Source organism: Leucoraja erinacea, chromosome 10 (genome assembly GCF_028641065.1).
Source record: "Leucoraja erinacea ecotype New England chromosome 10, Leri_hhj_1, whole genome shotgun sequence".
Classification (NCBI taxonomy): Eukaryota; Metazoa; Chordata; class Chondrichthyes; order Rajiformes; family Rajidae; genus Leucoraja; species Leucoraja erinaceus.
The window spans coordinates 28994857-29010564 of record NC_073386.1 but is presented as its reverse complement, the minus strand read 5'-3'; the positions used below and the strand labels follow the sequence as shown (position 1 = coordinate 29010564).

The window sequence follows — 15708 nt, the reverse complement described above, 5'->3', positions numbered from 1 at the left end:
GGTTCAGAGGGGCTTAGAGGTAGTCTGGTGCGAAAACTGTGATCCTGGTACGAAAACTGCGAGCGTTCCGCAAAAAAGTGTGAACCTGGTGCGAAAAGTGCGAGACTGGTGCGAAAAGTCAAGCCGTCTGCGATAAATGCCAGCCTGATACGAAAAGTGCGAGCTTTTGCGAAAATTGCGATTCTGGTGTTACCTTTGCGAGCCTGGTGCAAAAAGTGCGAGCCTGCCTCGAAAGCTGCGAACCTCGTCTGCAAACTATGAGCCGGGCGCACAAGCTGCGAGCCCAGTGCAAAACGAGCAAGTCTCAGTAAATGGGGAGGGCACTAATAAATGGGGAATTAGGGGAGGGCACTAATAAATGGGGAATTAGGGGAGGGCACTAATAAATGGGGAATTAGGGAGCGCAGCATTAAATGGTGAATCAGGGGGGGACACCATTAAATTGGGATTTAGGGGATGGCACCAGTAAATCAGAAATTAGGGGAGGGCGCCAGTAAACAGTGGCACAGCTGCCTCACGTTCAGATTTAAGAGAGAGTTAGATATGGCCCTTGTGGCTAAAGAGATCAGGGGGTATGGAGAGAAGGCAGGTACAGGATACTGAGTTGGAAGATCAGCCATGATCATATTGAATGGCGGTGCAGGCTCGAAGGGCCGAATGGCCTACTCCTGCACCTAATTTCTATGTTTCTATGTTTCTATTACCTCAGACCTGTGCTCTCTGGATCTAGATGCCTCTGTTCAGGGAAAATCTTTTCACTGTCAATCCTACTTATGGCTTATGATTTTGTCAAGGAAAACACACCCAACCTGTCCACTCTATCCTCTTAGCTGAAATATTTCATCGCAGGCAACATGCTGGTGAATATCCTTTGCATCCTCATCCTTCTGACAGTGTCTTGACTGGAACTACACACAATACTCCAGCTGTGGCCTCAGTAATATATTACATAGTTATACTATGTTATTTGCTCTTGCCTTCCCAGGTAAGGAAAGCAAGTGCCTCTTAAACCTTTTCTACCATTTGACTTTAATCAAGGAATTGTCAATGGTTTCGGCGGAAACTATGCATCCGTCTCTTATATCCTCAATCTTCCTCTAATCTGTACTTCCTATATTCACAAAACCTCTGCCTCCTGTTACGATGTCAAAGTCACAGTCAATTTTATTTGTCACATGCACCCGATGCTGCAGTGAAATGAATTTGCCAGCAGCAATACACTTAAAAAGAACGCACAATACACAATAGAATTTAACACAAACTTCCACCACAGTATTCTTCACTGTGGTGGAAGGCAACAAAGTTCAGTCAGTCCTCCTCCTTTGTTCATCCGTGGTCGGGCCCATAAACCCTCCGTAGTCACCGCTACGGACAGCCCGATGTACAGGCTCTCTCGTCGGGATGATCAAACCTCCGAAGTCGGGACGGTCAAACACAATCCCCGGCTTGGAGTACCCAAATCGGCACTTTGCCTACCGGAGACTGCGGCTGAAGCTCTGAAGCTCTGAAGCCCGACTCCAGGAAAGGCCGTTCCAATCGATGTTGTTAGGCCGCGAGGTAGGCGACATGGAAAAAGTCGTCTCTCGGTCGAGGAGGCGACCAAAAGCGGTTCCCCCCTCCCTCACCACCCCCCACACAAGACACACCAAGAGACACCTAAACTAAAATTTAGACACACTAAAAAAAACAAAAAAAGTCAAAATAACGAACACGCTGCTGGCAGGGCAGCCGACTCACAGCGCCCCACCGACCGATGTGAAGTTTGGATCCAACTGGACAAATTTCCCAGGACTCATGGCTCTTGTGATTTAGATCACTCTTCCATGTGAAAACATATCACTAATGCATCCACTATTTCTGCGGCTACTTCCTTAAGTACTCTGGGATGCAGCCTATCTGGCCCTGGGGATTTATCGGCCTTCAATCCATTCAATTTACCTAACACCACTTCCCGACTAACCTGCATTTCACTCAGTTACTCAGCAGATTATTTATGTCTTCCTTAGTAAGACAGAACCAAAGTAGTTATTCAATTGATCTGCCATGTCCTTGTTCTCCGTGATCAATTCACCTGTTTCTGACTGCAAGGGACCTACATTTGTTTTAACTAATCTTTTTCTCTTTACTTATCTATAAAAACTTTTGCAATCAGTTTTTATGTTCCCTGCCAGTTTTATTTCATAATCTATTTTTCCTTTCTTAATTAAGCCCTTTGTCCTCCTCTGCTGGACTCTGAATTTCTCCCAGTCCTCTGGTAGGCTGCTTTTTCTGGCTAATTTGTATGCTTCATCTTTTGTTTTGATACTATCCCTGATTTCCCTTGTTATCCACGGATGCACTACCTTCCCTGATTTATTCTTTTGCCAAACTGGGATGAACAATAGTTGTAGTTCATCCATGCAGTCTATAAATACCTTCCATTGCATATCCACCATCAAACGTTTAAGAATCAATTGCCAGTCTATCTTGGCCAATTCACGTCTCATACCCTCAAAGTTACCTTTCTTTAAGTTCAGAACCCTTGTTTCTGAATTAACCATGTCACTCTCCATCCTATTGAAGAACTCAACCATATTATGATCACTCTTGTCAAGGGGCCACGCACAACAAGACTGCTAACTAATCCTTCCTCATTACTCAATACCCAGTCTAGAGTAGCCTGCTCTCTCGTTGGTTCCTCTCCATGTTGGTTTAGAAAACTATCCCGCATACATTCCAAGAAATCCTCTTCCTCAGCACCCCTGCCAATTTGATTCACCCAATCTATATGTAGATTGAACTGTTTAACCTTAGTTGCACCTATTTCTAATTTCCTGTTTGATGGCATCCCCAACTCCACTACTACTGTTAGGTGGCCTGTACACAACTCCCACTAACGATTTCTGCCCCTTAGTGTTTCGCAGCTCTACCCATATCGATTCCCCATCCTCCAAGCTAATGTCCTTCCCTTTTGTCTATTGCGTTGAAATCCCTCAGCTCCCAGCCTAACCAGCATGAACTATATCATATTCATTAATTACTATCCACATTCACTCCTCCGCCTTTTCGAATGCTCCTTGCATTGCCTTTCTATCCCTACCCCTGAATATTGAATCAATCAAAGCCTGGATGTTCAGCTCCCAGCCTAGGACACAATCAACACATAAGCCTGCAGCCATGTTTCCGTGATCACACCAACTATATCATATGCTTTCATTCATTACTATCTGCATTTCATTCAACTCATCCGCCTTATTACGAATGCTCCTTGCATTGACACAAAGCCTTTAGGCTTGTTTTTACAACACTCTTACCCCTTATATAATTATGTTGAAAAGTGGCCCTTTTTGATTTTTGCCCTGGATTTGTCTGCCTGCCACTTTTACTTTTCACTTTTCACCTTGCTACCTATTGCTTCTATCCTCATTTTACACCAGTCTGTCACTTTGCTCATGCTCCCATCCCCCTGCCACATTAGTTTAAATCCTCCCCGACAGCACTAGCAAACACTCCCCCAAGGACATTGGTTCCATTCCAGCCCAGGTGCAGACCGTCCTGTTTGTACTGGTCCCACCTCCCCCAGAACTGGTTCCAATGCCCTAGACATTTGAATCCCTCCCCCTTGCACCATTTTTCAAGCCATGTATTCATCTGCAATATCCTCCTATTTCTCCTTCAGTGCATGTGGCACTGATAGTAATCCAGAGATTATTACCTTTGAGGTTCTACTTGTAAGTTTATCTTCTAGCTCCCTAAATTCACCTTGTAGGACCTCATCCCATTTTTTACCTATATCGTTGGTGCCAATGTGCACCACGACAACTGGCTGTTCACCCTCCCCCTCCAGAATGTTCTGCAGCCGCTCAGTGACATCCCTGACCCTTGCACCAGGGAGGCAACATACCATCCTGGAGTCTCGTTTGCGGCCGCAGAAACGCCTCTCCATTCCCCTTACAATTGAATCCCCTATTACTATTGCCCTTCCACTCTTTTTCCTCCCCTCCTGTGCCGCAGAGCCACCCACGGTGCCATGAACTTGGCTGCTGCTGCCTTCCCCTGATGAGCCATCTCCCCCCTCAGTATCCAAAATGGTATATCTGTTTAGGAGGGAGATGACCGCAGGGGACTCCTGCACTACCTGCCTACTGCTACGCTGGCTAGTGGCCACCCGTTCCCATTCTGTCCATTTAACTTTTACCTGCGGTGTGGCCAACTCACTGTACGTGCTATTCACGACTTTCTCAGCATCGTGGATGCTCCAGTATGAATCCAACCGCAGCTCCAAACGTTCAATGCGGTCTGCCAGGAGCTGCAGCTGGACACACTTCCTGCACACGTAGTCACCAGGGACACCGACCATAGCCCTGATCTCCCACATGCTTCGGAGTGGCGGCGTGGCTCTGGCTGCAGCGGTTTACCGGCAGTCCCGTTTCTTTTGTGTTTTTTGTGTTGTTTATTTTGTTTTGGTTAGTCTAGTTTTTGGTTTTTAGTTTGTGTTTTGGGTGGGGGGGGGGGGGGTTGAAACGGGGTTTGCAGTCTCTCACTGTGGGGGAATGCGACCTTTTTGTCGTATTCCCCTTCTCTGCCTCCGTCTGCGCTGAGGCCTAATGGTGCTGACGATCTCGAGGCTCCGGAGGCAGAGCCCGTCAGGACTCGCCCTGAGCTCGCTCCGGTGAGGGTGGTCCGGCTCAGGTCTAGAAGAGGTTGGGACGCTCCCGTGAGGGCGGCCAGCCCGAGGGTGGAATGAGGCTCCCGTTGGAGCGGCCGAGCTCGGGGAGGTGCGGTGCTCGCAGCCCGAGGGAGGTTCGGCGCCCATGTCGGGGCGGCCCGGCCCGAGGGAGAAGCGACGCCCAAGTCCGGCCCGAGGGAAGAAGCGACGCCCAAGTCGGGACAGCCCGGCCCGAGGGAGAAACGACGCACAAGTCGGGACGGCCCGGCCCGGGGAAGAAGCGACGCCCATGTCGGGGCGGCCCGGTACGGGGGAGGTTCGGCGCCCATGTCGGGGCGGCCCAGCCCGAGGCTGAAGACGGTGCAGTACTCATGTGAGAGTGGCTGGGACGGTGTTCTGGCGGTGGTGGCCTGAGTCCGGTATTCGGCCGTGGGCCAGCGGCTGCGTCTGCAGGACTGGTGGGCGGCAGCTTCAACAACCTCGGGCCGCGATGTTTGAGGACTGTTTTTATCATCGCCCGGGGGGTATCGCCTCAGCGCAGAGGGAGAAGAGGAGGGAAGAGACTGCAGACCTAAGACTTTTGCCTCCATCACAGTGAGGAGATGCTGGGTGGACTCACTGTGGTGGATGTTAATATGTGTTTATTGTTGTTTTTATTGTATTATATGTATGACTGCTGCAATTTTGTTCAGACTTCGGTCTGAATGACAATAAAGGCTATCTATCTATCTATCTATCTATCTATCTATCTATCTATCTATCTATCTATGTTGCAGGATGAGTAAACCATGGGGCCGATCTCAACTGACATGGTTTACCCCCAAATTAAATCAATTCACTCCCACAATAAAAATCTTAATCCTTTAAACTGTACCTTTATTAAAAAGCACTGCACGCCCTTAACTCACTGTGCCCTTAACTCACTGTACCCTTAACTCACTGTACCCTTAACTCACTGTACCCTTAACCAGAAAGCAGAAATACAAACCTGGGGTTGCTCCCAATCAGCTGCTTCCTCTAGTCCGCTTCCACCAATCAGCGGCTTCCTCCAGACCACTTCTTTTGAAGTGTGCTGGGACGTTGCAGAGTGGCTGCTCCAATTGCTCCTGGGCCTCTGTGGAACAAAGCCCTGCGCTCCGTTTTTAAACTGTTGTGGGATTTAAACTCTTATTTACAGTAGCACATGCCATCATACCCTGAGATTATTATACCTATAAGTATACGCACCTACATAAAATACTTGAAGCACACCGCAGGTCAGGCAGCATCTGTAGTGAGGGATACGGAGTCAGTATTTCAGATAAATGCCCCTTATATCAGAAGTTTTATCTTAAATCAGAACCGAAAAGTGAGAAAGCAAGTATGGTTTAAGTTGCCGAAAGAGGGAAGGGACAAAGAGAATGTCTGTTTTAGAATGGAGACCCGAGTTGTCAAGGTAGCTATTACTGCAAATATCAGCATGTGTAAAGGGAAGGTTGCTTTAAATGACTGAACCAACGAATAGCGGGGATGCTACAAGGGGAGAGTGGAGAGAAAATGTATCTTGTGATTGTATCTCACTGAAGGTGGTGCAAATTACAAAGGATGGTCAATTCAGTATAAAAGTTGGCGGAGTGGAAGATGAAAACAAGGGATGCCCTTGTTCTGGCTAGTAAAGAGGATTGAGAGCAGAAGTGGAAGACATAGATGAGCCCTGTGAGCTATGGTTGTGGAGAAGGCAATGACATCACAAGGGCAATACGGTGGGAAGTTTTAATGTCAAAACAGATACAGTGGAGAAACTGGGAGAATGCAATGAAGTCCTTACTAGAAAGAGGTGGGAGGTGATTAATGGAGATTGTTATGGGAGCTTATCGGCTTAACAAAACTAGTCGCTAACCTATCCGCTTTGATGGAGATGGAGATGCCAAGAATGGAAGGGGAATAGTTTGATATGAAACATGTGTAAGTGAGAGCAGATTGAAAAACAAAATAGAATGCAGATTCTCTCAATTTGCAACAAAAATAGTAAAAGCTGGAGATTCTTAGCAGGTCGGGCAGCATCTCGGAGAACAGGATGGTGGTGCATCATCAGAATTGAAGAAGTAAGAAAACAAGGTAGAAGAGGGGTTTCGGCCCGAAACGTTGCCTATTTCCTTCGCTCCATAGATGCTGCTGCACCCGCTGAGTTTCTCCAGCATTTTTGTCTACATTCGATTTTCCAGCATCTGCAGTTCCTTCTTAAACAAGTAAGAAAACAAGTATGTTTCAAGTTGCAGAGACGTTGAGTGGTGGAAGGGATAGCTGGGGGGTGGGTGGAAAGAATTTAAAAAATCAACAGTGCTTATCCAGATGGTTTAAATGATGCCATCAAGAGAGGGTGATAAATGCTTGTTGACCATATCTGACCTGTCTGAAAGAATGTAAAGAGGGAAGAGTGCTGCAACAGGGCAATTATGCAGAACATCACACTTGCTGGAGATCTGAAATAAAAGATGATACCGGTACTTGAAATGCTCAGCAAATCAGGTAGCATGTGCCATGAGAAAAAACTGAGTTTAAGTTACGGGTGACCTTGTTTTAGAACTGAACTGGGGAGTTCTTACATAAAAAGCAAAAGGCTTGTTACCTGAAATTATTGAATTCACTATTGAGTCCTGAATTCTAATGGTGAGAATCCATCAATTGTCATTGTAAATCAATGATAATACAAACTGTTGATGCAATGTATCTATGAATGCTAAATCTTCAGTGATATTTGAACAAATCAAATATGTGATGTAGAATTCATGATAGACACAAAAAGGAGAAGTCGCTCAGTGGATCAGACAGCATTCCTGGAGAAAAGGAATAGGTGATATTTTGGGTCGAGACCCTTCTTCAGACTTGATCTGTTTTTTCATGGTTTGGTTTAAAGTAGAATATATGAATACAGAACCTCATAAAGTTTATTTTTTGATTGCATTTTATTCAAATCTCAATATTCCCTCTTGATTTTCCAGGGGTCTTAATTTTCTAGAGTTCAATTAGCACTTATTGAACTGAAGTAGTCTAACAGAAGCATGTGTTAAGATGATACTTGAATGTTTACACTTGGGAATAGCTGCAACCTTGAGAAACTTCAATCTTGTCTATTAAGAATATGAAAAGGATTTGAGCCCTTATGTACAGAACAAAAGGAAAGGTGATATTTGTAAATCAAAGAAAATATGGCAAAGACAACAACAATGTTGCTAAATTACATTGTGGATAATGGAAGTCAAAATGTTGGCAAAGCTTTGTAGATTCAGACAAGTCACTTGCCACAGGATACCAGTCACTGACCCGCTCTTGTAGTCACAGTCTTTAGACTTCTACTCAGTACCTGGTCAATGATAACTTTCTGGATAATGTCAGTGTATGGTGTGGTGATAGGAATGCCAGTAAATCTTTTTGCGAATGAAACATAAATAAACCAAAGGAATAGTTAGATCTTAAGCCGGGTGTTGAGCAGCCAGGTTGGTGTCTCTAATAAATGCCAGTGGTAGATGTTTAGAGTCCCTCTAATTGGAGATGGTAATTGCCTCACATGTGTGACTCAAATGTTACTTATCAACTCACAGCCGTGCCCAAATATCAACTTGCCTTATTGAATGCAGACATATGCTACTTCATTTACTATGTACCTACAATTGCTATTGAATGCCGTCTCATCATCAATGAACAGAACCAATTTTGAATTGCTAGAAGGAAGGTCACTAAGGAAGCAGCTGAAGTTAAGTGGGTTTTGAAACAGTTCAGCAGCAGCATCCGAATGGTTCCTGCCCCGTAACCTGAACTGTATTCAATGCTTTTACACATTCTTTGACTGCATACTTCAATTTTCTCATCACTCCTCTATTTTATACTCATTGCTGAAGCATTGTTTGTATCTTAATCATTTGTATGTTGTCCTTTTTCAGAAAAGATCAGGCTAAAATATGGAGATCTGCCAGGAGATCTACACATCATCGAGCTTGATAAAGACAAGAATGGTTTGGGACTCAGTCTTGCTGGCAACAAGGACAGGTCTCGTATGAGTATCTTTGTAGTTGGCATTAATCCCGAAGGTCCTGCAGGCAAAGACGGGAGAGTAAAGATTGGAGATGAACTTTTGGAAGTAAGTAATTAATTTAGATAATGTAGATCATGTGCTCCCCTTTCAATATTTAGGGCATTTACCTGCCACTTTATTGAATGCATGAAGTTAGAACTTTTGACTTTTTTTCTGTGGCTATTCCTTCTTGATCTTTTCATGTTCATGTTCGGAATCGAACTCAAAATATCAACATGTAAGCAAATTACAGACGATCCTGGAATTATGGAATAAAACTTAATCCTCAAAATACCTAGATGGTCAGTTAGCAACTGTGAGGGGAGAAACAGTTCAGGCTGAAGATGTTCTCATTACTTTTATAATTAGTTATTCTATTGGTTTATTATATGATGTAATATTGGTTTATATTATCCTGCCTACTAACCATTTGAAACAAAAGTGGGGGGGGAAATGATTAAATAATTTATTCCAGCTGATGCTGTGTCCCCCACATCTCGTGTTCATCCAATGCCGCTGTGCCTGCTTGAAGAGATGGACAATGATGCCTTTGTAAATTTTCACAAAAATAAAAGGAAATAAATAGTGCTACTAATGAAAGTGAACTTTGGTGGCAAAAACAAGGGGCCACAAGGGGAGTTTAGAAGGATGAGGGGGATCTTATAGAAACATATAAAATTATAAAAGGACTGGACAGGCTAGATGCAGGAAAAATGTTCCCATTGTTGGGCGAGTCCAGAACCAGGGGCCACAATCTTAGAATAAAGGGGAGGCCATTTTTTCACCCAGAGAGTTGTCAGATTGTGGAATTCCCTGCCACAGAGGGCAGTGGAGGCCAAATCACTGGATGGATTTAAGAGAGAGTTGGATAGAGCTCTAGGGGCTGGTAGAACCAAGGGATATGGGGAGAAGGCAGGCATTGATTGGAGACGATCAGCCATGATCACAATGAATGGTGGTGCTGGCTCGAAGGGCCGAATGGCCTCCTCCTGCACCTATTTTCTATGTTTCTATGAAGTCTTGTGATGCTCATTACATTTTGTAAAAAAAAGTTCATAATGTTTCCATCTAGATGTTAACTGAATAAAGAAGGAAACCTATTTTAATTATTACTGCAGTGAAAACATAATCATGGGCCATTCAAATTATAAATCTCTGATGGTTGACGCCTTACTAAAACTATATCATGACCGACTGATACTGACATTCACTGGGGTATACTCTGAGAATATAGTTTTGGTGTGATCTATATTCCAATTATGTGAAAGAACATATCCATCTGTTATAGTTGAAGCCAGTGTTCTTGACACCAGAAGATTACAATTCAATTCAGCCATATACTGTAAATCTGTTTTCTGTTTGTTAGCTTCATCCAATATTTGGATATTAATAAAATAAATTCAGTTCAGAATGCTTGACAGTGCATGCACATTTCATATGTAGTCTTGACACAGAGACAAATACAATTTTCTTCTGCTCAACAAGCTTATTCTAACCAGTCATTACGATGAAAAGTGTTCCCAATGTAACAGTTCTCATATAATGGAGGTACAGTAATTGGATATGGATTTTGCTGACCCTGACTACCTGCAACGGTCCTCATGAGATTTGGCATCTGAGAATAATTACATTTCTGCCTACTATTTGCTCCTCACTTAACTGTTACTCACTTATTTGCGTGGGTTTATTTTGAAAAGCAAATACAAATAGTATAGAACATACATAAAATATAGAACAGTACAAGGCAGGAACAGGCCCTTTGGCCCACAATGTCTGCGCCAACCATGATGCCAATTAAAATAATTCCATCTGCTTGCACATGGTCTATATCCCACCATCCGATGCTTGTTCATCTGCCTATCTAAATGCTATCCTATATGCTTCCACCACCTCCCCTGACAGCATTTTCCAGCCACCTACAACTCTTGTTTACAAACAAAACTTGCCTTGCAAATCTTCTTTAAACTTCCTCTCTCATCTTAAATTCATGCCCTCTAGTATTTGACATTTCCATCATGGGAAAAAGATTTAGACTATCAGAAGGGGCTTGCCTGAAACATGTTCTGTCTAATCCCTCTCCAGATGCTGCCTGGCCCATTAAGTTCCTCTAGCACTTGGCTTTGCTCATGTTTCCAGCTGTCTCATGTATCTGCAGTTTCATGTATCTCCACTCCGACTATCCACCCTATCTATACCTCTCATATTTATATATAGAGTAAACCTTTGCTAAAACAGACTACAAGGGGGAGATGGTGTCCGTTATTACTGATTGTCCACTATAACCAGAAATATACAGCACTAAGAGAAAAACAGTCAACAAACATACACTACACAATAAACAATAAAGGGTACAAAACACAGAATACCTTGGGGCGATTCAGTGACACCGCGGTAGGGTTGCTACCTGACAATGCAAGAGGCTCAATTTTGATCCTGGCCTTGAGTGTTGCCTGTGGAGGCGGGGGTTTCCTCAAGATGCTTGGGTTTCCTCCCACGTTATCTATCACTCGTCTACCTGCGGAAACATGAAGGTTTGTGGTTTGGTTGGTTTATGTGGGTTGGGTGGGTTCTCTGAGTTGCTGGTGGAGCCGCTGTCTCACGGTGTTGGGGAACCAGTTTCGATCCTGACCGTGTGGTCACGTGGGTTTTCTTTGGGTACTCTGGTGACCTGGTTCTATCCTGCACACTGACTTGTCTCTAGTGTATGGGGTGGGGCTGCTGTGCTGGGACACTGGTTGGGGGTGGGGGGATTGCAGTTGCAGGGGACGCCAGGGTCAGGCCTGTGTCTCTGGCACTGTGAGGGGTGGCGGCTCTGCAAGTGGTTCATGGTGTTTGCGGAGGCTGTTGGGTTGCAGGCTTGCAAGGACTGTAGAAGAAACAGAGCAACATCAATGTACTGTACCTGTGTCTCCAAAATTAAACTAAACCAATAATCGATCCAACCACCTAGTGATCATCCCATAAAACAATGTACTGGGTCTACAACAGATTTGGTCCGTTATAGCTGAAATCTGATATAACGAGATCCGTTATTGCGAGAGTTTACTGTACTTCTATATATAGTCGCTCAGCCTCCAGCACTCAAGAGAATTAAATCCAAATGTATCCAACCTCTTCTTATTCTTCTAGTCAATGCAACATTCTAAGGGGCTGTCCCGCTGCCGCGACCTAATCCGCAAGTTCAGAAGAGTTTGCCCTCGACTCATACTCGCAGCTTGGTCGACACGAGGTCCTGGGAGGTCTTTGTAACTCTCCTGCATGCTCGAGAGTAGTCCCCGCGTACTCGAGGCCTCAGCTAGGTCGCAGCGTATTTTTCAACATGCTTAAAAATGCCTGCGAGTAAAAAAAGGTCGCCATGGAAAAAATCGATATTTTTTTACTCGTAGGTTTGGTCGAAGTGGGTCGTAGTAGGTTAGCATGTTATTCGTAGGTAATCGAGGGTAGTCGAAGGTAGTCGTAGATAGTCTTCAACATAGTCGAAGGGAGGTCGAAGGAGGTCTTCTTCACTCTCCACTATTCAGTGTCCAATTTTCCCGAAGCTAGACGAAGCTAGTCGAAGCTAGTCTTCAACATAGTTGGATGAGGTCTTCTGCATAGTCAAAGGAGGTCTTCAACATGATATTTTTTCAAACTCTCCTAAACTCTTCTAAACTCGCCAATTAGGTTGCCACAGTGGGACAGCCCCTTTACACTACGCATCATAGAAATTGACAAGCAATTGATTCCATCAACACCTGTGCAATTATACTCTTTTAAACAATGTAACAAACAACCAATATACCAAAAGCCACCTATACTACCTTATCTACCTGTTACACCATTTTCGGGGAACTATGTACCTGTATTCTTGGATCCCTCTGCTTTCCAACACTCCCCAGGGGCCTACAATTCAATGTGAAGGTCCTGTGTTTGACTTCCCAAAATGCAATATCTCATACAGATCTGCAACAAGGTGACTGAAATGTTTGAACCAATGATTAACTGTGGAAAGTGGGTGGGGAAACAATTTTCCATTATTTGGCACTGAAAACCACAGGGCAACGATGCTGAGCAAATTTCTAACATACAGAAACACTATAAATAGGAAACTTTATTTTCTCTCCTAATCCGTCCGTGGGATGCCATCGGGGCCGGCAGCTTTGCGCTCATGCACTTTGCTCAGTTGCTCTTGTACAGCATTGCTGACAGGTGACACTTTGGAATGCTGGGGTTTTATTTTAGTAACTTCTGAAGTATTTGTATACTTTACAACTTCTAAAGTAGTTGTATGCATTGTCTGCTTTATTTTTCAGATCAATAGCCAGATACTTTATGGGAGAAGCCATCAAAATGCATCAGCAATAATAAAGAACGCTCCAATAAATGTCAAGATTGTTTTGATAAGGTACCTGCATTTCTGTCATTAACTAAAATAAAAGTAGATGATTGAAACCCTTCACAGCAATGTTAAGATTTGATATGTTGAAAGCGCCACAAGGTATTGTTCTTGTAGTTATATAAAACGTGCTTCCATTGGTTTTCTCAAAGATTTAACCGAGTAACTGCAAAGTTAAATGCAATAATATATAATACCTAAACCAGATCTCTAACCAATTACTTAATGCTTTAACCCCTTGATGGTTGAATAATTTAAAAAAATCTGGTCCTATTTAACAATTCTTGATCTTGATTTTGGCTTATGCATTGTTACATTGAAATATTAGGAACAACTTTATTATTACGGTATTAATCTTGGACTGAAAAGCAGTATCATTGCCAGACTAAAAAAGTGTATGGGAGAACAGTGTGGTCTGGCAGCACACCAGGAGGCAAAATTCCTTACAGCCTTTGATAGCTGGCAAAGCCGGAATCAGGGCTATGCTAGCTCCAAATGATTTTAATATTTTTAAATGCTTTCAACATTCAAATATACAAACTAAACATTAAAATTAAAGCAATTTGTGAAAACTGTCTGAAATATTAAAAATAATATATACAAAATAAATTTAACTAAAAAGCGGCTAAGATTATTCATAATTCATTGAAAAAGAATTAAAATGAAGTGATTTTGAAGGAGCGAAGGGCCTGTCCCACTTAGGTGCTGTCATAGGTTGTCGCCAGGTGATGTAGGTTGTCACCGGTGCTGGTTTCAGTGAATTCCATTGGCGACTATCTACATCAACCGGCGACAGGTACCGGTGTCAAGAGAAGTCAAGTAGCGACAGGCATTGTCTTCAGTTGTCGGCGACAGGGTTGTAGCTTGTCGAGGGTGGACGTAGGTTGACTTCGGTTGTCGTAGGTTGTTGTAGGTGGACGTCCTAAGTCGCTACGATTGGGTCGCCGGTTATCGGTAGCTTGCTGTAACTTGACATCGACTAGGTGGTAGGTTGTTGTAGTTTGTCGTAGACATTGTCGTGGGGGGGGGTCCAATCGCCGTTTTTTTGGCGACCTGCTACGACTATGACAGTCACCGGCAGTCGCCTATAAAATCGCCTGTGGGACAGGCCCTTTTGCACATTGGCTCTTAATTCTCGCCCCTACTTTCTTTCTGACATCAAGGTAACCTCAAAGATGAAACAATGCCCCAAATGATCTCAGTAAGACTGGTTTCTGTTGCTGTACCCAGTGGAAGTAATGGCAGGTTCTGTCTTGCAAATCTGGCAATAAGTCCTGGACTCCCACATTTTACTGTGTATGAATGGAAGTCTGATATTTCATTTCAAAAAGATAAATATTATAGAGATAACAATTAGAGTAAAATATGATTAATATTTAGGTTACGCGGCTAGTGGAGTCACTGCTTCACAGTCCCAGCAACCTTGGTTCAAACTTAACGTCCAGTGAAGTCTGTACATTCTCCTTGTGGCCCCAAGTTTACCAGTTTTCCCCACATCCTAAAAATATGCAGGTTGATAGGTGCATTGGCCATGGTATATCTGGGAAATGTTGATGGAAAAGGGAGAACAAAATGGGATTAATATAGAATAAGTGCAAATGGGTGTTGGATGGTCAGCATAGACACAGTGGGCCAAAGGTCCTTTTACTATGTTGTATTTCTCAATAACACTGAATTTGTGTTAACTTAGTTTTCTTGATTTACGCATTGATTTTGTTTTTGTTGATTTATTTTTTTCAACTTTCTTTTCATTACTTACAACAAAATCCAAATGTTTACATTTTGCCATTGTTACTCCATCTATCTACTATTGCAATATTTTTTCCAACATTTTGTGATTATCGCCAAATTTAACAAATGGCTTCATCTTCAGTGCTTTGTCACATGTAATGCCACATTCAAACAACTGACACACTATCGACTAAGCATCAAGGTTAAATAAAGGTTAATTAATCTTCTGCCATCATCATTTCTTGCATTCCCTTTTCACTTTCTGCTTTAGTCTAAGGAAGAGACTTTGATAACCATTTATTTAATTTAGTTTGTGAGACGTAGTCTAAAGTTTAGTTTTTTGCCATGGGATTTAAACATGGTTTTTATTTCTGGTATACAATGGATGTGCCAGAAATATTAACAGAGATCTTCAACATGAGCCAGATGTTGTATTAAATCTAATGACTGCAGGTTAAGATTGTGATCAACCATTCAATAGTTCATGGAGACATATAATTTAAATGCTGAAACCGATTTGAATGATACATTAGCCACTGCACCTCTCATCCAAATATTTCAGAAATTTGACAAAAATAATTGACAGATTTATTTATTTTCAGACCTATATTTTCTTTTAATACAGGAATGACGATGCTGTTAATCAAATGGCAGTTACCCCTCATCCTCTACCCACCAGTTTCCCTTGTCCTGAGGTAAGAACATAGATCTTATCATTATTCATTTAATTCAGTTGCTTTTCAAATGAAATGGAAGCTTATGATGTGCTAACGGGGCAGCTCTTGTAATAAGAGTTTGTTGTATTTTTAAAGACCAAAAGCAAATCCTCCAAAAACTATTATAAACTACAATATCCATCTTTCCCCCACAGTAAGAAATAAAATCTCTGAAATTTGGTTTAAG

General features: G+C 42.9%; 1 protein-coding gene across 6 annotated transcripts in view; it reads left to right on the top strand.

The window, feature by feature from the left end:
• patj (PATJ crumbs cell polarity complex component) overlaps nucleotides 1-15708 on the top strand; it is a 215784-nt gene that overhangs the window by 143897 nt on the left and 56179 nt on the right. For all 6 annotated transcript variants that reach the window (XM_055641833.1, XM_055641832.1, XM_055641829.1 and 3 more), the window contains 3 exons: nucleotides 8569-8765; nucleotides 12992-13083; nucleotides 15431-15500. In XM_055641833.1, coding sequence (XP_055497808.1) covers nucleotides 8569-8765; nucleotides 12992-13083; nucleotides 15431-15500 — 359 coding nt within the window. The remainder of the gene's footprint in view (nucleotides 1-8568; nucleotides 8766-12991; nucleotides 13084-15430; nucleotides 15501-15708) is intronic.